General features: G+C 39.6%; 1 protein-coding gene across 1 annotated transcript; it reads left to right on the forward strand.

Annotated features, from left to right (window-relative positions):
- HSPA4L (heat shock protein family A (Hsp70) member 4 like) lies at nucleotides 1–26954 on the forward strand. The gene is made up of 19 exons (XM_021394225.1): nucleotides 1–246; nucleotides 3861–3918; nucleotides 5403–5543; nucleotides 6296–6418; nucleotides 7672–7771; nucleotides 9462–9595; nucleotides 10549–10793; nucleotides 10881–10957; nucleotides 12174–12325; nucleotides 12815–12921; nucleotides 13315–13448; nucleotides 14566–14768; nucleotides 16965–17066; nucleotides 17587–17724; nucleotides 18570–18695; nucleotides 19324–19431; nucleotides 20557–20676; nucleotides 21230–21391; nucleotides 21801–26954. Exons 1-19 carry the CDS (start codon nucleotides 140–142, stop codon nucleotides 21993–21995), a joined length of 2532 nt encoding a protein of 843 aa, XP_021249900.1. The 5' UTR covers nucleotides 1–139; the 3' UTR covers nucleotides 21996–26954.

Here is a 26954-nt window from a genome sequence, read left to right on the forward strand (position 1 = left end):
CGCCGGCCGGCACAACGCGCCTGCGCAGAGGTGAGCAGCCGCCGGTTGGTGGCTGGTACTCCGCATTGGGGGAGAGGCGGCGGCGGCCGGTCCCAGCAGCGCAGCAGTCGCAGGCCGGCGGGGAGCACCCAGCGCAGCCATGTCTGTGGTCGGCATCGACCTCGGCTTCCTGAACTGCTACATCGGCGTGGCGAGGAGCGGCGGCATCGAGACCATCGCCAACGAGTACAGCGACCGCTGCACCCCGTGAGTAGTGCCGCTCTCCCTCGGGCCGCGGCCGCCTTCCTCCCCCGGCCCTGCGCTCCCCGAGGTGCCGGCGGCGCGGACCGGGCTGTCTCGCGGGGCCTCTCCGCAGCGCGGCCCGGCGCCGGCTGCTGCCTTGCCCTGCCCTGCCCTGCTCGCCGCGGGATTCCGGGAGCGGCGCGGTGCCGGCTCCGTGCCGGGAGGGGAGGGGCCCTGCGAGAGGCGCCGTTCTCCCCATCTCTCGCTATGACTTCTCCGTGTCCTTGGAGGACCGCGCCGTGCGGCTGTGCGGCGCGGCGGGCACCGCGGGCTACTGTTTCTTTCCGTTGCGGTGGCTCTGTGCGCGGGTGCGTGCGTCCCACCGCTTCGTTCCGGAACGGCTGTCGGCTCGGAGCGCTCTCGCGAACAGCCGTGTGGCGGAGGCGGGGGGGCAGCGCGGAGCGGTGCGTGCCTCCCCGCGGCCGCAACGTGCTGTGCGCGGGCAGCGGAGACGAGAGGGTGTGCGGGGTTCCCCCGTCAGTTCCTATGGCACGCGTCCGGGACCGAGAGCTGGCTCTGAAACTTATGCACAGGGACCCCCGGCTGCACCGTCCTTCCCTTTAGGCTAAAGAGTGGCTCCAGCGCTTCGCTCTTCTTGGCGTGCCTTCTGCGCCGGTAGACCCAGTGTAGGTTTCTGCGTATTGAACGCTTTATTCCTAATTTATGAGTCACTGCACTTGCGAGGTTTGGGCGAGGTGGCTTGTGAAAGTGAGCTCAGGCACAGCTAGTGAGATAGCACCGAGTGCATGGGTACGTAGAGGCAGTGGTTAGACACGCCTGGCTTTTTTCTCCTTTTCGTCTTAATTGTAACATAGAAGGGGAGTTACAGTATAGAAAAGAACTTCTTTTCTAATGCTGATGTTTTAAAGCAAACTTTTAAAAAAAAGTAGAAATACTCAATTACTATTACAGAAGCTTGTTGAAGTAACTAGGTCTTATTTGAAGCAGGATTTCAGTAGATATGCACTTAAAACGGTCCAAACTTTTCTGCTCCGCTTCTCGTTGAACATAGCACGGTAACTGAGTGCTTTATCCCTCTGCTTCTGTAGGATAGCTTACATCACTTGGAGACCTGAAGTTAACCAGTAGCTAACATGAGTGGGATGCGTCCCAAATGCTTGGCACTTAATGCCAGATTTACCGAGCGACTGTTTGTTGTGTCGATGTAATGCACAGTAAAAATACCTGAACAAGCTCTGGACAAGCTAGGACACTCCTGTTCACGGTGTTGTTTTTAAGCTTCCTGAAGAGAGGGCAGTTCTGGATGTGCTTGACAGGGCTCGTTGTGCTCTCTGGACAAGGCTTATGAGCACAGCTAGCGCCTGGCTTTGGAGCCCATTCAGGTACCTGTGTATAGCTGGTGTGGACAGCACAGTGACAGAGCATACTTTGTTTAAATACGTTTCTGGAAGATGGTGCATTATCACAGTATAATGCAGCACTCATTTAGTCCTGAATCCGGTGTCCCGATTGATAAAACATTCTGGTGATCCTTTGCATCAAACCCATCTCGTATAATCTAAGGCATAGGATTGTTGGCATTTATAAAGCATGTTTCTTGGAAGCTTTGGGATAAGCACTGCATAAAGAAAGGAAAGGTTCTGTTGTGAAGGCGCTAATGTCAGGAGAACGTAGAATGCTCCTTGGGGCTCCTGGCCTTGGTGTCTGTTTGGTGTTAACTGAGACCTGGCTTTTTCTGACCGGTGAACTCTAGCAGGTTAGCTGCGTGCATTTCCAGTGAGCCTTGGCTGCTGAACCCAGGGCAAATGGCTGTGTCTCCCCACTGTGGTATTGTGCAGAAAAAAAGTTGATTGTTGATAGCCTGTAATTTTTAATAGCTGTTTTTTTCAGACTGCACGCAATTAGCATAGTCACAAGCTATAATTAAAACCATTCTTCAGAAAATCTTCAGAACGGAGCGTGGAGAGGATTGCAGTCTCCTGGTGAGGAGAGCTGCTGCTATGAGAGCAGTCCCTGTCCTGCTCAGATCCTCATTTCACAGGAAGCCAGGATGCTTCCTGAAGGGCTGTGTTGGATGCAGCTGCTGCATTTGGAGCCAAGGAAGGCATGTTTTGTTTTTCAGCATCTCTGCCTCTGAGCCAACCATCCATCCCCACATGCTGGAGCTAAGGTGAGGACACCATGGCAAGGCTCTGGGGCCGAGCAGCTTCCAGCGCGGTGCTTGGCACTGCATAGAGGTGTCGGCAAGTAGTGCTGCTAGTCAGCAGGTCACATTGTCGCACCAAGAACACCTTACATAGTGGTAACAAGCTGTAATCACTATCAGTAGAATAGGTTTATTCAAAACCATTTAAACACCAACAGAAAGACACTATATGTTTGAAAATGTAGGGCGCTGTCCATTAGCAATCTGGGGAAGGTTCTGTGTTCCATGTGGTGGTGTATAGAGTAAAAAAGTTGGTTGATGGTGCTATCCAGGTGTATGCAGTGCCCTCATTGTGGTGAAGGTGGGGAGGAGGCAGGAAGTAGTCTGCTGCACTGACCTTTATGCATTCATTAAACAGTGAAATGTAAACCTTATGGGTCTGTGTTGTAGTTGTTAGTTACTGATGAATGGCCTCAGGCAGATCCATTTCCAGATGGGAATCAAGTCCTATTTCCAGTCTGTACAAGCAGAGCTGGTGATTGGGGGTGGGGAAAAAAAGCCATGATGCTTGACAGTACTTGGAAATATACGGGGATGATGTTCTGGGTGCGGAACATGTTAAAAGGGGGATGTAATACAGTGTGTGTTGGTGGAGAAAGAAAATCTTTTATCTACTCCAGTTTTACTTAGCTGCTGGGACAGTTAGCAGCGGGGCTCTGAGCGGAGTTCTGTTGCCTTGTTATGTACATTTCTTGCAGGTTTTCTTCCTCTTGACGCTGGAGGGAAGGCTGCTGGGGAAGTGGCCAGGTGGTGTCTGTGCTCCTGGGGCAGCCCTGGTGGAAGGGTTGGGAGAGGAAGGGAGCTGCAAGGGGCTGCGGGCTGCTGAGGGCCTCCCAGGCCCTTGATGACTGGCAGCTGTAGGGCTTCTATAGGGCGTGTGCTTATAGTTGGCTGTCACTGAGAGTGCCCGTGGGTTGGGCTGCTCAGCTACCTCAGGCCTGGGTGTTATTTTTATAATTACTGTCTCACATTGATTGTTGGAAACTACTCCTACAACGTGAATGTGGTGCTGTCAGACTTTGGGGTTTTTGTTTAAAGATAACTTGGCTGGTGAAGTTCAGAGCTTCGTATTCGATGTTCCAGACTTATTTTGGTTCTGACCTGTCACCCGGGATTAACTATTAATTCCTTACCTTTATTGTAGAATCTGTAGAACGCATCTGCTTGTAAAGAATTTCCTAAATGCCGTGAGAATAATTGCGGTTGCCACAGTTTCTATGCTAATTTGCAGAGAACGAAATAGCCAGAATTCCACAGCAAGTTCTGGTGCTTCATACAGTAGTGCTATCAATACCATATCCATATTCTTCCACTGTAGTTTTTAGGGTTTTGCTTTGCTTAGAATAACATGGATATAGTTTGTAACGTTTTCTTTTAAAGCTGAGCTGCTTTTTTTCTCTTTTTTACTTAGAGCATGTATATCTCTAGGATCCAAGACACGGGCCATTGGGAATGCAGCAAAGAGCCAGGTAAATGAATGGAGGGGGGAAAAAAACCAATAGCACGTTACTTACTTGACTTCTTTCCTGTTGAGCTGTGGAAAGAGAATAGTAAATAAACTTGACATTGTAAAGTAAATCGTCCATTACAAGTGGACGTTTTGTGATAATACTGCTTCAGTATTCTTTTACTCTAGTATTATTTTTATTCTGTTAAAAATTGTTTTGTCATTAAGAGTAGAAAATGGGAAGAAACAGGACATTTTGTTTCTTTCCCAGTAGGATACTTTTTTTCCTGACCATTTGTGACAGTAAGAGTACAGTTCCAAATTATCCCTCCCATCCCCCAGATGGAGATATACTGTGCTTACAGTTTTTGAAAAGTTGAAACAGTAGTTCAACAAAAGCTTGGTATTGATGGTAGCTCTCGCTTAGAGAGTAAAATTAACACATTTGTGCAATTAACTGTTTTACTATGAAACTTTGAAAATAAGTTAAATTCCTCTAATTCTCTGCAACTTCACTTGCAACCTAGGAGAACAAAGAATTGCTTTGGAAGGAAAATAATTAAAAAATGTAGAGTAGCTACTATGAATCTAGAAAGCCAAAGCAGATGAGGTGTTAGCCTCTTTCTTTACACTCAGACACCATGTTAACAAGCTGAGAGGAGGAGGCTTCCTTCCCCATAGTGGAGTGCAGGTAACTGGAAATTGAACAGCAGCTTTGCTGTGCAGCTGTGGAGGTGATGGTGCCCCTAGTAGTACCGTGAGCATTCAGCACACGGTGGATGCTGTGACACTTTTTGTTCCAAGAAACTTTACACTGTTGATCTGAGCTCAGCCCCTGAGCTCGCTGGTGGGAAGGTGTACTGCTGGTAATGTTTCCAGCTATTCATCTTGTTATTTAGGGTAGTAAAGTAGACTGGCTCATGCTGATGTAGATTACCCTGCAGTAACTTCTTTTGATAGCTTAATTAAATATTGTATGTGTTAGTGTGTGTTTCTTTCTTAAAAACATGTCCTTAAAATAATCCACTGTGTAACACTCACAAAAGAATAGGTATAGGAAGGCTTTATCTTCTTTCCAGATGGAATCTGAATTAGAGCACAGTTTTAAAAGGGAATGCAGTGTGTACGCTTGTTGAAGCTTCATATAAAGTGAATGTAGGTAATAGCTTTATTTGTTGCTGCAGACTGCCGTTGCTTTGATATGTAATCCATCGAATTTTGCACACTATGTCAGAAAGCTCCTTTAAAATAAAAGGTGCAATGAGAATCAATGGCAGCTACTTAATGGTTATTAAAGGGGGAAGTAAACTTGGATTTTGTAATGGAGACCATAGATCTAAAAAGAATGCTTCTTTTTTCATGCTCTGCGTTTTCCAAGAAATGTGTGGAGCTTGAAAAAAGGGTCTTCAGTATGTGCGTTAAGCCCAGCATAACAAGAGTTAGCATCTGAATGGACTTCTGTAGTCTGCATGTAAGAGGTAACTGAAAACAGAATATCTTCCACAGATTGTTACAAATGTAAAAAATACATTGCATGGCTTCAAAAAGCTGCATGGAAGAGTGTTTGAAGATTCTTACATACAAGCTGAAAGGGCCAAACTTCCTTATGAACTTCAGAAGATGCCGAATGGCTCTGTAGGAGTAAAGGTAAGTTAGAACTTTGTGTGGAATATCTCTTGCATTAGAGATGAGCGCTTCAAGCCTTTGCCACATGGTGCATATTATATAATTGTGTCTCTTAGTATACCTAATATAAAGAGGTATTGCCTTGTCTCCTTTGCAGATGTGCTATAAAACGTTACAGTTAGCGACACCAAAAACATTAAGCTTGGATTTCATTCACATTGAATAAAATTGTGCAATAAACGTGCTCTTTTCAAGGGATGAGGAACGCCTTTTTCCCTGCAATAACATTTGCTGAAGTATGGTACTTCCTTTGTCTGAGATGTCTATTGTGACGTCTCGGTTTGTCTTATGGGCATCCAGAGACTGAGCTGCAGAAAACCAGGGTAATTCTGTCTCAACGTTTAATCTGAACGAGTTATTTTTAAATTACTTCCAAACTAAATAGTTGGAAACAGCTGTTCTCAACATTCAGACTTTCTGGCTTCAGTCTCTGAATGTAGGTCTTAGAGAAGATTGGTGTCTGAAAAGGTATTTGATTTTTTTGTAGGACTTCTTTATTTTTCTTTTTTTAACGTCAAATGTGTTTATCTGATACTATTTTTTTAGATAGCTTTTCAGTTTTTTTATTTTTTTATTTCTTTTAACTGTGGGCAAAGCTCTTTGCTTACCCACCTGTCAGGAAAAAATGCTTGTTGGTGAAAAGTGACATGCATTGTTGCTGACAGCACTTAACATGGGATGATTTGCTATAGAATTGCAATTTTGTCTTTCAGGTGAGATACCTGGATGAAGAGAGACTGTTTGCAGTGGAACAAATTACAGGAATGTTACTGGCTAAACTTAAAGAGACTTCAGAAAGTGCTCTGAAGAAACCAGTGGCAGACTGTGTTATTTCAGTAAGTTGTCAGCCGTTTACTACAATTCTGGTCGTGGGTAACTTTATGTAAGCTTGTACTGTTATGCCATAATGCGACAGTGAAGAGATACAAGTGGTGAATAGAAGTCACATTGACAAAAACTTGGGCCTTTATTACAGATCTTCCTAACTGATAATGTTGCTGTAGTCGTGTATGAGAACGTGGAAGACTTGAGTGTGCTTTGAGAAAACATAGTACGTAAGCTGATTGGGGCTGGTTCAGTGGAACGTAACTTGCTTTCTCTAAATGAGAAATACTCTATGTATAGTCATTTCTTTCCTAGTCCCAAAGAACTTCCCCGAGTGTACAGTCAGTTTCTTTGTTACATAGTTGAGTGCTGTTTGGTTGTATTGTATTTTGAGAGTTGCCTGGAACTTACTGCTCTGAAGATCATGTACTGGGGATTTAAGAAGCCCGAATTACCTATGTCGGTTTGAAAAGGTCTTGTTTATTTGGCTCGTCTACTTGGTGGCTTTTTTGCTAGGCAGTGGACCTTAGGCAGGAAGGTTTAGAGAGGATTTGTTCCTAATATAGAAGTCCTACATGTCTGCTTTTCATACTGTAGAAAAGTGGTAGCTAACGAAATAGAAAATACGAATATAGTTCTGTGTGTTAAGCTTCGCTGAAGTTGGAGAAGTGGCAACTGACTGCAGCCAGTTTCATTTAGAAACATTTAGGGCTCTGATTGTGCTTTGGCTATTTTTGGTGGAATTGAAGGCTGCAGTACACTGTAAGCTGGAACTGTCGTTTAGGTGATAACTAAAAATGGTACAGCTTGATATAGACCCAATTGTAGCACAAAATTTAGTTCAGTATTTTTAGGTTCAGAACTCTGTAGTGCTTCAGCAATAACTTCTGGGGCTTTGCATTTATTCATACTTATTTCAGTAAATCTTTTGACTTTGCTTATCAATGCTTTGAGTTCGTTATGAATTTAAGATCAAAGACTCATCAGAAGAATGAAAACTTCATGGAGGTTTTTGGTGCTTAAATACACTTGTTTAAAACACAAGTCTGGATTTCACTTTCACATTTTTGTCATGCTTTGAAATTTTAATTAAAATATGCAGCAAAGCGGATTACTTGATTGTTCTATTCAGACTGCCTAATCTGAGGTTAGTTTATAACAGTTTCTTGTGGTATTGAAATGTATAGGCTTGTTTAATGGGTAAATCAGACTTAGATTCAGAAGTCCATATGTCATATCCTATGTAATTATTTCTTGGAAACAGGTACCCAGTTTTTTCACTGACGCGGAGAGAAGGTCTGTAATGGCAGCTGCTCAGATTGCAGGATTAAATTGCCTGAAGCTGATGAATGAAACTACAGCAGGTAAAGTCCTAAGTGCACAGAAATAAAGCAGCAATGGATACAAATGTTTTCTTAACAAACTCTAGAATCTGTAAGGGCTGTGACTCACTACTGTTACACAACTAGGAGCTTGGGGAAAAAACTGTCGAGGCTTGCATTGCCCAATCCAGCTTGGGAACTGGAAGCGCAGTAACTGATGAAATTTAGGGGACATGAGGAGAGTTCGGGTTTGGTAACCACAATATAGTGCCACTTAAATAGCTCCTTCACTTGCGATGTGGGTATCTGTGCTTGCCTCTGCTGTACCGTACAGCTGCAGCAGATAGATAGGGAAAGCCTGAGCTAGCTTCAGAATCCCTTAATAATCCAGCAGGGGTATGCACCTGACCTAAATCTTCAATTGTTGTATTAAACAGTACTATCATGTTGTATTATCTGATGTAACCTGCTTATTTCCTGTCTGAAAGATTAAGATAAACCCATTATTTAACTGAGACGTGTTGTGGGGTCTTTTAAGAGTGATATTTCCCATGGTTTTGCTCTACCAAATGACCTCTCATCCATATCCCTTTCTAACTTGTAGTTAGCTGCAAATAAAGTTCACCTTTCCAATTCTTGATGAAACTGGAATGCAACAGATTTTACTTTCCAGCTTATTGTCTGTGCTGGAATAAAAATAAATCTCACAGAAGTGTGAGGGGGATGGTTTTTTTCCTCATAAGCTGTTTTTTTTTTTTCAAATTAAAATGTATTTAAGGGAGATCTTAAAAGTGTATAATAATAATTAAAAAAAACCCTCATGTTAACTTCTCATGTATGGTTTTAAAAGGTGCCTCTACACAAACTGCATTCTTACAGACCTTTATCTTAAGGCACGCTTGGTGGTCATATTTAAAAACCTAAATTATGGCTTTTCAAAATATTCTATCTGAGTAAAGTCTGTGGGAAAATGACAGCTTAAGCTTGTCACAAATCTGTCAGTTGTAGCATTGGCACGACTGTTATTTCTGTAGACTAACTTATTTGCTGCCCTTACCTGGTTTTGATGACCATGGTAGAGTATTAAATCGTGCTACATGACATGGGAACTAAAGTTAAAGCGGCTTAAACCAGTCCTAATTTTTATTGATATAAATTCTTCTATGAAATCTCAACAAGCTTTCTGAATGAATAATGGTTTTGAGAACTTAGTTTCTCCTAAACTAGTCTGAAGACTTCCTGTTGAACGTAATTGAGTTGTGCAGAACTGAGCTAAAATACAAAAAGTAATTTCAAGGGAGAGTTACAGGCATGACCTTCTTTATGTATGAATAACAACTGCCTAACAGAAGCAAAAAAATTACTTTCTTGACCAAATCCTTGCTCTAAAAATTTGAAGTTAGGGTGCAGCATATTTTACTAACGTAGTGCTTTGGAGATACACAGCATACGGTTGCTGTTGGAAAGAGGTGATCCAGAGTACTTGAATGGCAATTATGAATTAACACGAGCTAATAGTAAAACTATAAATCAAGCAAATGAAAATACAGAATTAGGCGATTTGTGTAGCCTGTAAGTCATGTCTCTTTGCACCCAGATATTCTATCAGAGCAGAGTAATGGAAGTATTTAGTTTAAGCGTAAGTAGCGCCTTTCTTTTGGTAGTGCTTTTAATGCATGCTTTACATTTGTACCCAGCTTTGCCTTGACATCCACACATTGTTCTTTTCCAGTTGCACTAGCCTACGGGATATACAAGCAAGATCTGCCGGCCTTGGAAGAGAAGCCAAGGAATGTGGTCTTTGTGGATATGGGGCATTCTGCATATCAGGTTTCAATCTGTGCTTTTAACAAGGGAAAACTGAAGGTAATCTTTTAAGTCTTGGCAGTAAAATACCATATTCTCAAAGCATTTAATTAAAAATATTGTTCTAAAAAAAAGTCTATAGCAAATAAAATTGAAATGCAGGATACGAAGATTTCCTGGCTGCTTTTTTTTTTTTTTTTTTTTCAGTTCTGGCAAAGCAGTTTTCATACAAAATGCAGAAATGAAGTAGCCCAAAGGCTGTTTTGGAAAGTACTTGACAATTAAGCAAATGCGTGGCTTTTGTGCCTTGTTTTCTCAATGAAATAATTGTGTATGCCTGGTAATCTCACAGAAAGTGTTGTGATTGAGCAGCTGACTTACCGATGGGTTATTGTTCAGTTGCTTTAAACTGTTTTTTTGAGGTTTTTTTTCCTACCACGTATGATGATGTAAAATCTAAATTCAGTTGAATGTGAAGCAGAACTGTATTCACTTTCCTGTTCTGAGATTTTCATCTTTGAGATTTGGTCTGCTGCTGGCCGAATGTTTCTGTAAATTGGTCTTTGGTAGCCTTCATCTGAGGTGATGTGGAAGATGATAGTGGTGTGAGTTTTTCATTTTTGGAGAGAGGGATAGTAAATGATAGAGCTAGTGGTTGCATGACAAAATAGCTAACTTGCGTTTTCTTTAGCAAGCTACTAAACTGAGTAAAGGCTGCAGCATAGTAGAAAATGGCATGATAAATGTGACTTTTATTTTTTAAATAATAATAGTTGTATTTTACTTGAGAAGGGCAGAAACAAAGTGAGATGACTCATTAGTTGTCTACTTTTTTAAGTTAAGTTGTTCTGTCAGGCAACTGACAGTAGCTGGTGAGAAATCGGCAAAGGATTTTATCACATCTGATGTATTTTTAAAGGTGTTAAAACTATATGAAACCTATCCCTGTATCTAAAGAAGTGTTATTAGATAACTTGTACTCTGTTTTGTTTGTTTTATTCACTTCTATGCAGGTCTTAGCTACTACCTTTGACCCTTTCCTAGGTGGTAGGAATTTTGATGAGGCTTTGGTGGACCACTTCTCTGAAGAATTTAGGACAAAATATAAACTGAATGTAAAAGAGAATCCCCGGGCGCTACTCAGATTGTATCAGGAATGTGAAAAACTGAAGAAGCTTATGAGTGCAAATGCTTCTGACCTTCCACTGAATATTGAGTGCTTCATGAATGACCTTGATGTCTCCAGTAAGATGAACAGGTACTGTATGTTATTTTCACTGAATTGCGATGAGGCGTGGTATCTCAGCTGTCTTGTAATGTGAAACATTTTCCCTGTTCCTGGCAGAGCTCAGTTTGAGCAATTGTGTGCTGCCCTTCTGTCCCGAGTGGAGCCTCCTCTAAGAGCAGCCATGGAACAAGCTAGTAAGTAGGAGTTGGGTGCTACCTTTGGTTCTAGAAAGTAATCAGTAATGTGGTTATCCTAGATCTCTTTAATGATTTCTTTTTAATGTATTTTTGTATTCATTAGAATTGCAAAGCTAAGTACTGAAAAGTTAAATGTAAGTTCCATTCATGTGCTTGCCATGTATGCATGATCCCGTTCCTGCCTCATTTAGTGCACAAATGCATATGCAACCCTGACTTATTGACCTTCATTCACCCTTTGTAATGGAAAAGGTTGGGCCGTGGAAATACATATATCTGTTTTTTTTTAAGGAAAAAAAAAAAAAGGGGGAATGATGGGGAAGGGGGAAACCAGCATTCTGTACTGGAACACTTAGCAACTGTCTGGCCAGCCTGTTCCATATGTGATACATAAGTCTTCACTGACCTGAGAACTTGGCAGTCTATTCTTAAAATATTTGAAGCATGTGCAAATAACAGTTTCTTTTTGTTTGTTTGTTTAGTGTGGTGTAAAGGAGAGAAATAGATTTTCCTAGAAAAAGGTTTTACCCTATTTTTAGCCTCTTCAACAAAAAGGGAAATATTCTGCTTATTTTTTGAGTTGGCTCAATAACTAATGCTGGAAGTAAGAACTTGAATAACTGCTGAGCAAAACCATACAAGGACTGACAGCTGTTTGAGATTCTGAGATCACTTCATGCTTATATCTTGAATCCAGAATTAAAGTTAATCTGCAAGCACAGTTGAATATTTATTTTAAATTTTCAGTCAAGGGTTTTGCTTTTCTCATTGGCAACCAAAATTAATCCAAACATATGATGAGGTACGTTTGGGCTTTCTTTTATTCTTGTCTGGGAGGGGTGAGAGGTGTTGTGCAGTAGTACAGGGCTGCCAAGGGAAATGATTGCACATTTGGGTTTATGTCCACCAGAAAGGAGAGCGTGCACATAGACAAGGTGTTTTTGAAGAACAGCTGTCACCATGTGAGCTGTATTTGATGCTTTGCTTCTGCATTTTCCAGGATTGTGCAACCAGAAAACATTTTAGCCTGCAGGAGGGATAAGGATTTTAAGGTGCTTCACTGCAAATCTGGTTTTAAAGATTTTGTTGGCAGTTTAATCAGTGCTTGTTATTAATGTGTGAATAATAAGAGATCTCAGTCTAATTTTGGTTGTAAAGACAGCTTTTTGATATCTTGATGATAAGTAAAGGCAATGTGTGCTCTTTCTTCTAGAGCTTCAGCGTGAAGATATCTACAGTATAGAAATAGTCGGTGGGGCTACTAGAATTCCAGCAGTGAAGGAACAGATCTCTAACTTTTTCTGTAAAGAAATAAGTACCACACTAAATGCTGATGAAGCTGTTGCAAGAGGCTGTGCCTTGCAGGTATGGATATTAAAATTCAGTATTGCTCGCTTAATGCGATGTAGTATTGCAGTGTAACTAATCAAAACCAAAAGCCACTATGGGTGGAACAAGATCAACTCTTACTTGCTTATTTGAACAGTTTGTGACAGACCACATCAGAAAAGATGGTATTACATTTGGTAGCTTGTCACTGTCACGTTAAAGGGAATGATCTTGACAGAGACCTGTTGAATTAGATTGTCTGAATTTACTGGTCCACTTCTGTGTCAGTCATTTGTAAGACCTGATTGTGTCTTTACTGATGATGACCAGGGAAATGGTGTTCATTTACTTAATTAAAGTAAGTCTTTCAGTTCAATTAATTACCAAGAGTAAGAAGTTTCTGTTTAAAAAATTCTATGGTAAGCAGGACCCTCCATGTGACTGGTATGCTCTTAGCTATTAATTGCTGTTTTGCTATTTATTTTACTATGTGGATATAATAAAATTCTGATCTTTGTTTTCTAGTGTGCAATTCTTTCCCCAGCTTTTAAAGTGCGGGAATTTTCCATCACTGATGTTGTTCCGTATTCCATAACATTGAGATGGAAATCATCTTATGAAGAAGGAACAGGGTAGGTTGTATGATGCCTGCTGAGAAGTGTGATGGTGTGTTTGTGTAAGGAAAAACGTTGAGCTGTGGAGAAGGCCTTTCAGACTTTGAAGTTGTCATCTGCTTAAACAGTTCTTCCTTTTCTTGTTTTACTTTTTGATTTCCAATTATTGCTTAATAATTGAAAGTTTAAAAAACATTTGTGTGAACTTGCTTAATTTTAGTAAAAGGAAATAAAATGCTTAGTCCAGCTCGGGACCTATTGGCCTTTAATGTGCAACTCTGGTTAGAAATGCTTTAAGTAAATAGGTTAGTTGGTGGCTTGCTTAGCATGGCTGCTGATCATTAACATAACCTGATTAGCCATTATATTATGCTTAGTGGTTTAAATTTACATAATATTTTACTGCTTTAGGGAATGTGAAGTCTTCAGTAAGAACCATGCTGCTCCATTCTCAAAAGTAATTACTTTTCACAAGAAAGAGCCTTTTGACCTGGAAGCTTACTACACCCATCCGCATGAAGTGCCTTATCCTGATTCCAGAATAGGTAAGAACATGTGAATAAGTAAAGCAGCTTTTGTTGACAGTGAAGAAAAAGTTGTCCCTAATGATTTTTACTTCCATGTTTTCCTACGTTATAGTAAAGCCTCAGTTCTTTAGAATTAGAAAAATCTTCTTGGCTTAGATGCAGTGCTCAAACAGTATCAACATGAGATGATGGCAGTTGCTAGAAAATTTACTTTCTTCATTCTTCACCATTTCTAAATGCTTTAAAAATGTCACTACAAAGAGTTAGTGTTGTGTTGTCTGGTTCTTGGAAGTTCTGTAAAATGAAACAGGATCTGGTGTCCCCACCAGCACAGATTCTAGCTGTTAACACTACTTATCTGTCCAGACATGTATTTATGTCACTTTCTTCTCATCTGTGAACATAGAACAGGTGTTTACTGAATGAGTCCGAAGGATTAGATGGTATAAAGTAGTTTCCTAGTAGCTGATACTGCTTTACTCATAATTAGTAATTGGACTCCTCCGGGTCTTTAAAACTGATTCATGATTTTATTTGCTGACTTGCGAGTCAGATATAAACTTGGTCCTACCTTTTTTTATCTCTATGCAAAATATCTATCTTGTGTAAAGAGCATTTTCATCTGTACATGCACAGTCTGCATCGCTTTCATTCACCTTGCAACAATTTTAAAAATAGGAACCTCACTGTTTCCAGAAGCCTTGATAAGTGGGCTGTTCAGTCTCCAAATGTCCAGTGTATCAGCATAACTAAATCCAGAACCTTTCTCTGTTAACATTTTTCAGCGTTAAGTTTAAATTAAGTGGATGAAATAAACGGTTCGAGGTGAGTCGCAGAATAGTTTCTCTGCTGTGGTGGTTAAAGAAGGCAGCAGAGAAGTTTAACGCTTAATACGATGTTATGTTGAATTTTCTGTGAATAGAAAGTGAAATCATCCTGTGGCTGTTCAACTTAATTGTGACAGACCAGACTTTAATTTATCTAGCTTCAGTTTTTGTGGTAGAACTGAATACTAAGTAGGAAGTTTTTAAATAAAATCTATTTAAATTACGTTGTGATTTAAATTAACCTCCAAGTTGTGGTTTTGGTGGTCTTGCATTGTTTTTTTCTTAATTTTCTGATCTTTTATCATAAGGGCGTTTCACTATTCAAAATGTTGGTCCCCAGCACGATGGCGACAACTCCAAAGTGAAGGTTAAAGTGCGTGTCAATATTCATGGCCTTTTCAGCGTGGCTAATGCTTCTATAATAGAAAAGCAGAACATTGAGGGAGATCACAACGACGCGCCCATGGACACTGAGTCATCAAGTAAGAACCAAGGCAGAGAAGATGAGCTGGTATGTAACCTTGTAAATATCTACAGTCCTTGTAATTCTGTCAAGAGAGATGATAATTGGAGGTGAAATCATAGCGATTTCCAGAAGCTATATGTTCTTCTCCACCCTTCATTATTTCTTCAGTTACATAACGCGTTTGTTTCTTTATTATTAAGGTCCCAGTGACCTGGCACTATGAAAGCAAGACTGTAAAAACAAGTAGATTGTAAGGGGAAATTTTATTCCATTGTTGTTTTTTTTTTAACCGTAGTCTTAGTATTATTGTGTTGTTCTCAAATGGCAACGCAGTTAATGAGGTCTGACAAATGAATTCTAAAGGTGTGTTTTTTTTCCCCAAGTACTACATCTTTGCTGATTAAAGAACAGATGGTATTTTTTTCATAAGCCTTCTTTTGCCTAGGGCACTGTATGCACTTCTCTATAGGCAGTTCTTATGAACTGGCTTAAATGCCTTGAGGGGAAGTTAATGGAAATACACGTGTAATAGTGTTGCCAATTATATTGAGAGATGGTTGTTTTTGGCGTCATTATGGGACTGCTAGTCAATATTCAAGTGCTGTAAAAGTGCCTGCTTACAGCATTCTGCCTGTTAGTTCTCCCATCCTCGTGTAAGGAGGATGAGTTTCCTCGCTGGTGTCTTGCACGCTACAGGTCGATAGCTGAGAGTTGCAAGGTGCAGCTCTTACACTGACACTGTAGGTCTGAGGACTGGGTGGCAGGGAGTGCTTTTGTGGCTGGGAATGGCACACCGGCAGTGGTCTCTTGCAGATCCTGGTGGATAAGTGCTTTGCATCTGACATTTGCATAGAAGTGAAAAGCCTGCAAGTGACATAGCTGGCATTTTGTGTTACCAGCATACTGCATGTCAAGGTTATTAATCTTTGTAAGTACACTGTGTTCAGTACAAGGGTAACCACTTCCATCCTCAGGCTTTGTCAGTTTGTATTACTTCTATTTATCCTAATACGTCTTCTGTTTTACAATGGTGCTTGTCAGCAATTACCTTTCATTATTGAGGATGATACCCTCGACTCTGAGGATGAGGTTTGTAGTGTATATGTATATTTCTTCCCCCCCACCAGCTGTTTGTGTAGGCAAGATAGTTCCTTCTGGTTATTGCCTTTCCTGTGTGAACAGTAAGAACGGTAAACAAGGATGTTGTTCTGTTCTGAAATGAGAATGCTTGACTTTGGTAAAAGTAGCCTACTTACTTCCAACTTTCATCACTAAAACTTGGCCAAATTAACTAATGCAGCTAACCTGCAACACCAGCACCTGTGCTAGAGTTGGAAACGTTTTAAATATTTCTAGTATTTCCCAGAACTAACAGTAAATTGTTTTATATGCATACGTGGTTTGTGAATCCGTGAGTTTAATTCCTTGTGAGAAGTCAAAGACTACTTCTGTTACATCATGACTACTCCTCACAGTCTCCTCACTATTTATTGATGCCTTGGATTTCCAAATATTGTAGTCATTCTGAAAATTTGAAACTTGGTATATTGGAATGTTATTAAAAGTTTTTGCAATGACAAAAGGGAATCAAATAAATTGAACTAAATCAAGTGATCAGCTCTCATAATTACAGTGATGTCTTGTAAGACTCTGAAATCTAGAATAAGGGATAGGTGAACTACTTACTGATAAATTCAAGTGAAACATGGAGTGACTGATAAAGACAATTGGTCTTGTGCTGTAAAAGGCTACTACCGGAATGAATTTCTGTGGTCCTACTAGACAGATGCAGGCAACAATCACAATTACTAAATTGCTTCTGTTTTAAATTATGAAGTTTAAGAGTTGGGGGAAATGTTATGTGTTCAATGTTCTGGCTGTTCCATACAAAATCTGTAGTTACTGCCTGTGTTGGTGTTGTGCTTCTAGAATTCTATTTGCATATATTTCATATGTATTTCTTTTGAAATTAAAATGGAGAATTCACTGGGCTTAGTCTAATTCTGTGGATGGCAACATCATAATTATTTAGAGGGACAGGCCGAATAGAATCTCCATTTAATTTGAGAAAGATACAGATAGAAGCAGTATTATCAAAATGTCTATTTAAGTAATGCTTGATTAAATGAAAAACTTGTCGAGACTGAATTGAGCACATATTGTCTGCGATGTATTTCAGTAGGCATCAGTCTTAAATCATACTGCAGACCTGTGCATTCCATTATGTAACTCTTTCTCTAGGATAAAATGCAGGTTGATCAAGATGAAGGTGTTCAGAAAAGTCAGGCTGAACAGCAGAACCAAGCAGATGAGGAAACCGAAAATGCAGGAATTGAAACAAAGGTTTGTACTCAGTATTGATAAGGAAATGCAATATTGATTCTCTCAGACTTCTTTTTCTGCCTAGTATTTTCAAATTCATTCCATTAATCTCCCTAGTTGTGATTTGTAGGCACTGTATTTCGAAGAGCAAAGCTTAACTGCAGTGGTTAAGTTAGAAATTCTACCTTAGCGCTTCCGTTTTCAGCGTACTGAGCCAAGACTTGAATAAAGTTTCCTTGATTTAACATAGGTTTGAAGTGAAGATGAAATTTAGGGAAACTTGAGAATCTTGGAGAAGAATTTGCACTGTCTTTAGGTTTTTCCTAAGTTTTCCGAACAGCTCTTCACATTGTTTGAAGAAATTAAATTCCACCAGTTTAGTTCAAAAGTAAGGTAATGGTGATTCTGATTAGCAGATGTGTAATTGGTGCTTCATTTGCATACAGTTAATTTGTAGCTCTTAGTAATTTTTGTCTTTTTTGTGCCTAACTATAGCAATATTTTAATTCTTCAAAGTTCCTTATGACTGTAAATCTTACAGGCTTCTTCTGGGGACAAGCAAGACAATCCGACCCTGCCAAGGGCTAAAACAAAAGTTAAGAGTATTGACCTACCTATCCAGGCAAGCCTCTATAGGCAACTGGGACAAGATCTTATCAATTGTTATATAGAAAATGAGGTAAGAAGCATGAACAGGCAATGACTCCAATTAATGTCAATAAATAATTACTTTGTGTGCACGACCATAAGCATTACCTTAGAATTTCCCGAGGCTTTGATTTTGCCTGCTTTTAGTTGGTGTCTTTTTCTTGGTGTAATAAATCAATTTTATTAGTAGTGCTTAATTACCCAGAACTGAATTTAGTCTATTAGGCTGCCCTTACCTTGAACAATCAATGCCTTTCTTATGCAGGAAATTTCTAGGATTTCCAGTAAAAGCTGCACAGTCTGTTATAGGAATGCTAATTGTTACTGACTGACCTGAATGGGTCGGGATTAGCATTTGCAGGCTCTTTTTTGTGCTCTAGGAAGGCTGCGTGCTTGGCTAGATCAGGTTTTTGCCCTTCAAGTGCTTTATCAGCAGGAAAGGTATTGGCAAGTATTGCTTCTAGAACACTTGCTTTCCTGTCTTTACAACATCCTTACAGGTGTTATCTGCCATTGCGAAGATCGCAACAGTTTAAACTCCTCTCTGAAAGATGGTCAGTGCGAAGACTAAAATGGGAAATAAGTTTTGTAGAATAGAGCAGAATGACTCCTAGTGACTTCCAAACCTGTCAGTATTTTTCATCTCTTCTGTTTTTGTGATGGTCAGACTGTGATTTCTATCTGATCCGTTTACATTGAAGCTTCTGAATGTGCACACATTTCTTCCCCCCCACTTCAGTTCTTCCTGAGGTGAAGATAAGCTACACAAAGGTGAAAAATAAGTATTTGTCCTTTTTGTGATACAGTTTGGGAAGAGTAATGCTCAAGTTTGACACTTGAAATTCTTAGTTTTAACTAAGCTTTGATCCGCCCTAGGGGAAGATGATGATGCAAGACAAACTTGAGAAAGAAAGAAATGATGCTAAGAATGCTGTTGAAGAATATGTGTATGACTTCAGGGACAAACTGTGTGGAGTCTTTGAGAAATTCATCACTGAAGAAGTAAGACTCACCTGTGTGTTTCAGCTGTTGGAAAATGATTTTTCTAACAAAAGTTTTGAGTGAAATCTGTGGAGGCTCCAGGAGTCTATTGGACTTGTCTCAGAATGTGAAATGGATTAACTTGGGAAATGAAGTTGAAACTGTGCATCATCCTGGCATTTGACATGCAAATATGATGAATTCTGTACTGTCTGAGAACTTTGTTAGTGTCAAGAAAGGATTCCACATGTAGACAAAATGGTGACACATATCCATGAGTGTGACTGGGTGGGAAGAAGATGAAAATGAGCAGAAAATTGAGTGCTTATAGCTCTGTTTTATTATCTGCATTTTATTTACTGAAAAATATGGTTCCTTCCCCACTTAAAAGTGTGGTGAACCTGGTGTTTTGCTGAAGCCCAAGTAAAAGAGAAAGCAGTACGCTAGATTTTTGCAAAAGCCGAGTTGAAAAATTACTTCCGTAATTGTTTCTAACGGCTGTCTATGGAAGTGTCTGGTACACAGGCAACGACTTGCTGAAACAGCCTTCCAGCAGCAGCAGTTTTAAAGTCTGCCCTATGAATTACTTAGTTAATAACCCAGCAACACATTCTTTGGTAATTTACAGTGTCTCTGACTTGCTTCATAGGATACAAACAAGCTGACTTTGATGTTGGAAGACACAGAAAACTGGCTTTATGAAGATGGAGAGGACCAGCCAAAACAAGTGTACATGGATAAGCTTCAGGAACTAAGAGTAAGGTTTCAAGCTCTTCTTTAGAAAGAGGGGAAGGGAAGTAACGCATATGCGTATTACATGGCTAGTGTAGGTAAATATCTTCTAATGAAGGATGTGTATGTGCCTACTTATATGTGAGCTTGGTAAATCCAGTAACTTAAAAGTATGGACATCAAGGTTGTATCTGGATGGTATTTAGTTGTGTGATTGAATGTAATATGTAGAACTTGGAATACTCTTTATTTTACTGTCAGTTGCGCTTCTAATATGAAGATGGTCAGTTGAAGTGGACTGTGTCTAGTGATGAATGATAAAATTAATCACTGTGAGAATTTTCTGTAGGTCTTGCAGCAAACTGAAAGAGGCTTTTAAGTATTTGACTGTTCTTCCAAGTATTCAAAACTACACTTGAAAACAGATGCTCTGGTTTCCCCGTTTACAATGGTCTTCAATAGCTATATCATAAAACAGAAGTTTTGGTGTAATACCAAATGATAAAGGTTAATGAATGCTTTAAGAGTAGCTTCCACTGTATCCTTTGACTGGTGATGACAAAAAAACAAGTTAAGTACTTTTAAATTTTAATAATCTCATGGGCAAGTGTAAATTGTGATGAATGGCTATTTGGTTATTCAAGGCTACGTCTCTTGCTTGAGTACCAACTGTTTCCTCTCGAGTGACGTTCCCTTTGTGGAAGGGGTTGTTGATGGAAACATCAATATGGGTAACTGCCTTCATGCCTGGATAGCAGCATTCAAGAGAAAGGGAAAAACAGGCAATACATGAAACTATAACTTCTCTGACTGCTTCAAAATGTAAACCATCCCATCGTGTCTTGTTTTTCTTCCAAGTGCATTGTCCCAAATGCTCTTTTTGTTGAAAATAACTGCAAAATACTAAGCCAAGAAAGAGCAGAGCACTGCTCCTTTATTTAAAATTCTGGGCTTTTTTTGTTGGTTGTTGCGCTGCACAACAGCGAATTGCAAAGGTAAGCTCTTGAATGAGTGTGAGGAGGGAAGAGCCGTGCTGCTTATGATTCCATTTTATTCCTTGACCAAAGTAAACCAAGCTTGTATTTTGTCAAGATCTTTATTTCTGAGCAAATGAATTGGTTGTAGTATCTCACTTCATTTATGCTTCCAGAAATTTGGACAGCCTATTCAGGAAAGATACATGGAACATGAAGAGAGACCAAAAGTTTTAAATGAACTGGGGAAGAAGATTCAGCTCCTTATGAAAGCAGTAGAAGCATACAAAAATAAGGTAGAAGCGTATTGTTTAGGGTATGATCTGTGGGTGTTTGAATTTTGCTATAGGATTTTTTGTGTGTATATGTTCTGAAAGAAAAAAAAATCCTCTAGGATTTAACTTTTAAGCTGCTTCAAAATGACTTGTGGTTACAGTCCTGAGAACTTTTAAAACTGTTCTTGATAGCTAGCAAAAAAATTTCTTCATGAATGTGAATTAAACAGTCATCTTCTTTCTGGTGACTCATATCACTTTAAATGCCTACCTCAGCTTATGAGTGTTATGCTTGTTTCTGATTATATATTGGGGTTAGTTATTCAGGTGAGTCTGTTTGTTCTCTTGCAACTTCATTACTAATCTGTGCTTAAGCATTGTGCATTTCAGATAAAAAATTTCAAATACCATAAAATTTCCTGTATTTTGTTCTACAGTTATTCTTCATACCAGACACTTGTTTAAAAACATCTGTTTTCTAGTGGGTTGTAGTGACGTTACCCGGTTGAATCCATTAAACTCCCAATTGATTGAGAAGCATATAGTAATTGATCAAAAACGTCTTTCTCCCTAGGATGAAAAATACGATCACCTAGATCCTGCTGAGATGGAAAAAGTTGAAAAATACATTAGTGAGGCTATGAACTGGTTGAATGCCAAAATGAATGCACAGAACAAACTAAGCCTAACTCAAGATCCAGTTGTCAAAGTGGCAGAAATACTGTCAAAATCAAAGGTAAAAAATAAAAATTGTCATACACGCTGCAGTCTAGTAAGTTTTTTTTTTTAATAAGACTTTGGCCTCTGTATTGAGCTAGAATACTATACCTGCAGAGATGGTAAAGCTCTAAGATATAGGGGCGGCAGCAGTTCTATCAGCATTTAGTCCTAGCTCTTCAATGCACAGCAGTACCTTTGAATAACTCTGTACTTACAGTGCTAGTTTTGCTAGAAAACTGATTACCGTGGAATTTTAACAAATCAGAAGTTCTTTGTTCTTTCAAGCTTCAAGATTCGATAGAAGTCTGGTCCTTGAAAATGGTAGTCTTGGTCATTACAGAACTGGAACAAATTTGAGACATTCTAGTTTAGTGCGGTTACTGTGCCACCAAAGTAACTTGTTCTCTCACTTTTGTTATAACTAGGAGTTGGATAGCTTCTGTAATCCCATTATATACAAGCCCAAACCGAAGATAGAACCTCCCAATGATGGGCAGTCAAAAGCTAATGGTGAACATAATGGACCAGTGAATGGACAGAGCAGTACTGAAACAGGACCTGATCCAGCGAAGGACAACTCTCAGCAGACCAAACCACCTGGAGAAATGGAAGTGGACTAAATCTTGCATTTCTGTTACTTAAAATAGTGCAAGTAACCACAGGGTCCATTCTTTTGGTACACACCTCAGATGTTCAGTTATTCTTAGCCAACCTTCTGTCATTTGTTGCTGAGTAGTTTTGAAAGTGTTTCATATTAAGTACACCTCTGATGTTCATTTCCACTGATGCTGCTTATGTGGAGCTTTAGCCAAATGTAGATTGTATAAGTCAGTTTAAGCTTTCCCAATATATTTTATATCAAAACATACAGAATTGATATATAAATGGCAACAATCTACCTTATTTAAAGCTTTTATTGTGGATAAACCTCAGCTCCTTTATTCAGGAAAGGATACTGTATTGCACTACTGATGCTCAAGTGTAGATCTGATTGCATCTTTATTTTGGAAAAATATTGGAATTGAAGTGGCAACACTTGTCACTTGAAGCACTGACCTTTTCTAGTTATTGTATTGTTATAATTTAAATATTAAAATAGAGGTTAGTTGGCATACTAGTCCATCTTGTTGATGTACCATGAAGATTGTATGGTCTCTTTCATATAAACTAATACAGACATAAACATTTTTTTTTCTTAGATTCCCATACCACTAACAATCTTAGAAAATACCAGCGTAATGGCTTTGCCATTTGCTGAAATGAAGTGAATGGTCTCATTGCACATTGCTGTACATAATGGACTGTGCTTATAGGATGATGCTAATGATAATAGTATCAAGTGGTAGAATATACAAGGACTGTTGCATAGCTTTCCCTTGAAAATGTCTTGCTGCACATGTTACCGTTTCCACTTCGTTTGTTTTGAATGAAATCTACATCTTGATTGCATATCATGCTGGGGATGAGAAACAGCCGAAATCGTGCTGTGTGAGCTGGATATTGGCCTAACATTGAGGGTGCTTAAATGCTGTCTGTTGCAAACTTGAAACAAATACTAAGCGCTCATTTAAGCCATGGTACTTGGCATATAATCCTTTTGATCAAAAGAGTATGCAAACTGGATATTCGTACTCTAAAGATAAAAATCTACTTGATGAATTTGCATAGCTTATCAGTTATCCTTGCTCATTTACTTGATCTAATGGAAGTGTCTATTATACAGCTGAGTCACTAGTTTCTTTGATATATCTTGGACATCATCAAGATCCAGTGTACATTCGTATATACTGAAAGCTTCAAGCTAGTCGTGGTACTATAGCACTTGTTAAAGCAAGCCACTTCTCTTTTGCTTTAAACCAGATCGAAATGGACTACTTTATGAAAAATGGTTTGTTACCCAAGTTAGCCGAACTGACTGAGATGAGTTGCAGTGTAACGCTTCAGTGACTTGAAGTCACCGAAGACAGTTGCAGAAATGGATGTAGCTATTAAGGCATCCTGTATGAGCTTGGCTGCTGTAAACAAGCAAAGGTCATGCTCTTGTTTGCAGTTCTGGCAGCCATTTTATCTTCAGCCGTGCCCTGATATTCCACCACTGTTAATAGTACAGTCACTGACTCAGTCTGTGGCTGATAGAGGTGAACTGTACTCTCCACCATCTTCACAGAAAAACGAAGCATCATATACAGCTGCTAAACTAACTCAAGTGCTAGAGTCGTACCTTCATGAGTGATACAAGTGACCAACATGTAACAGCTCCCCTACACAGTTGTGCGTGGTCTGGCACCTTTTGCTTACGTAGTTGAAGCCTCTGAACAAAAATTGAGTGGTGTTGAACTGTAGCTACTCCGCAACCTCAGTCTTGATTTCCTCTGCTATAATTCACACATCTTTGGCACCAGAGCGGTGACTGTACTTCAGTGTCAATTGTCCCTAGTGTAAGTCAGTACGTGACTGGGCAAACTTTGGTCCTGTAGGCTTTTACATTATGAATATCGTAATGGCTGTACCACAATAACGACTTGTGTTCTTAAGTACTGGCTTCCTAAAACCCATCTAAATATTTTGTCAAGTAGACTCACTGATACCTGGCAGGGGAAGAGCTTAGACAGTGGGAATCTCCATTGTGAGCTCTACAATAACTAAAATGTCATATATAAGAATAAAAAAAAAAAATCTTTATCCTGCTCTTGGTCGTTAAATGTTCAATGTGGTATTACAAGTGGTGGAAGCCTTCTTTAAGTGTGTAGGACAGAGTAATTCTACAGTTGCTTAGTGTGTCAAGCTTAAAAGCAGGCATAGTGAAGAGACTCCTAGTAAGGTTTTCTTACTGAAATAGTGCCGTTTTTTTGCTGTGCATCTGCTTTGTCTCTAGATCCCTGTGGACTGCTGCCTGCACTCTGCAGGTAGCAACTGGTTGCTGGTCACAAAGTACATGTTACAAATCCCATTTGTAAGGGCAAACCTGTTCTTACTACAGTGAAGGTAGAAGTAGCATGTTAACATACTATTTGTTAATCTGTAATCTGTTTTCTACTACGAAGAGGAAAACATTACCAGGACACAGATGTAGGGTTCTCAACTACTTGAACCATGCCCAACTTGAACAAGAGGTTTTGCAGGGTGGACTGAAGTGAGTTACCTTGTGGCCATCCTGGCAGCACCAGAAGGAATATCTTCCAATATAACACAACTGTGGTGACTGACAATAGCATGCTGCCTTGCATCTTGTAACAGCTATCCATTGCTCGCATCTTTTTTCATACTTGATAATCTTTTGAGGGGAAAATTTATATCTAATGTTTGAAAACGTTCCATCCATCTCATTAAAAAAAAAGAAAACAACAACAGGAAACAACACTATAATGGCAATACAGTTTTGTTTGAGTGGAAAAAAAATTAGTCTACAACTTTACATAGAAGTTCGGTTACAAAAGAGCAGAACTATTTCCTTGTATTTTACTAGTAAGACTGTTCCTCTTTTCTTCAATGAGCACCAGTTCTATCCCCGCTTGAGCATTAGTGTTCTTGCTTAACAAATGCCTTCAACATTATTTTAATGAGTAAGTTTGCTACTAGTTATTCTAAAACTGCTTCATTTTCACACCTTTTATCACATTATTTTTTACTTCAAGCTTTTGCCAGCAATTCATTTACGTACGTAACACAGTTTTTTAACCCATCGCTTAAGCTTATATATCTTTTTTTAGTCTCACAAAGGACTTTTAAGGCAGTACACCTGTCTTGCTTGTTTAGTTACTGATTTGGCTATGGATGTCCAAATTTGAATGAAGAATCCTCTCCCTTCTTTGCATTTGGTAGTGCCCTCCTTGTGCTGTTTAAATGCTGCCCTTGGAATACGCTTGTAAAATATTTGTAGGCAGTTGGATCTGAAATCCTGCAAGACCTTTGGGTGAGACACCTCATGTGTGTTTGAGCTGGGGCTTCACAGGCTGGCAGGAGGTATGCTCACGCCCTGTCTGGAGGGGCAGTGCTGGGGGGCAGCTGGTGTTACTGACCTTTCTGAGGTGAACAGGTTTACACCGATGCCGTACAGTGTGCCTGATGGCCTTCAGAGGGTACCTTTGCTGACCTTGCATTCAGTGCATAGTACAAAGGTTTTGTTTGTTCTACTTAAGAGCGAAAGCTGTTATCTAAGCATCCAAACTGTCAGTTGCCTTTGTATTTTCAGTATTTGAAATTATTTCATTTTTTGAAACGTCTCAATATGTTGAACTCCCGTTTCTGCTATAGCTTCTTCCTGTTAATAAGTCTTCTCAAATATTCCATATTAAAATGTTTTGTTTTTCCTGTGAGGATTAAGTTTAAGCATAATCTTAGGGAACAGGCTAAGAAGTGGTAGGATACTTTTTTTCCTAAGTCTTTCTAGACATAGATATTAGTAAGAAATTAACAGCTTAAAAAATGAAGCTTTATTCTTCTTAGTACTCTGGTTGTCCATTCATTCCGATGACCTGACACCAGCTTTCAGAAACACGAAATGTTACAAATACACTGCTTTTGCTGGTTTGGAGTACCTAGCCAGCTGTTACGGAAGAGAAGCTCAGTGCAGTTCCTGTAGAGAAGTTTCAGCATGACCCTCATCCTCCAAAGTAGGGCTTTGATTGTTGCGTTATTGCACAGTAATACTTCCATGGGCTGGTACAGAAGCTCACCTGAACTGAACTCTAGATGAGCAAACTTCAGGTACAGATCAGTATGGTGTCTAGAAATGCTAAGCACGTTTAAGTTGCCTGCTGCTGTCTACAAGTTGTCTTGAAACTGGATGAAAGAATATTATTTCACTACTTTTCTCATTATTCTATATTTTCTAGCCTTTGAAGCTCCCGAAAACAAAGGTAGTAAAAAACTGCATTGCTTAACAAAAGCCGTTGACAGCCTTGTAAATTTTTGTTTCAACTCTATTATAGTATTTGGAGTGGAAATACAAATTCTTAACACACTAGAAATTGTGTGCTAGCTGACTCCTACCTGCATTCTTAGTTCACCGCAGTTGATCTTGAGGACGTCAACCACCTATTATACATGTAAGTAACAAGCGAACACAACTGAACAGGACTGTTGGCGCTTCAGCGCGCTACAGTGGGAATTTGCTCATGTGACTTAAATGAGAGTTGTTAAACCCCATTTTCTGTCTTCCTTATCAGAGGTAAACGCATCAAACAGCGAAAAGCAGGAATTGCTGCAACATGATACATGAGGAGTAATTTAAATAAAATGCAATTAAGAGCTATACCCACCAGCCACTCTTATAAAGTGCTAAAATGGTTTAATTAAGATAGTTGCAGAAGGAGGTAGTTATTGAATGTTGCATAGTGGGAAAAGCTTGTTTACATATTCTGAACGTATCTCCACAGGATGGGGGGGAGAGATGGGGATGTTAGAATTAAAGGCAGTGTTAAGTATGCAAAATGTTTACTATGTATGTAAATGGGATCCTGATTAGTGACAGATAATGCGCAAATTGACAATACTCAATTTATTTTTGAATGGCAATATAGATTGTCAAGGTTGTGTATAATGATAATAAATATATAAAACGCTACTTGAACCATAAA

This window comes from Numida meleagris, chromosome 4 (assembly GCF_002078875.1).
Source record: "Numida meleagris isolate 19003 breed g44 Domestic line chromosome 4, NumMel1.0, whole genome shotgun sequence".
In the NCBI taxonomy this organism is placed as follows: Eukaryota; Metazoa; Chordata; class Aves; order Galliformes; family Numididae; genus Numida; species Numida meleagris.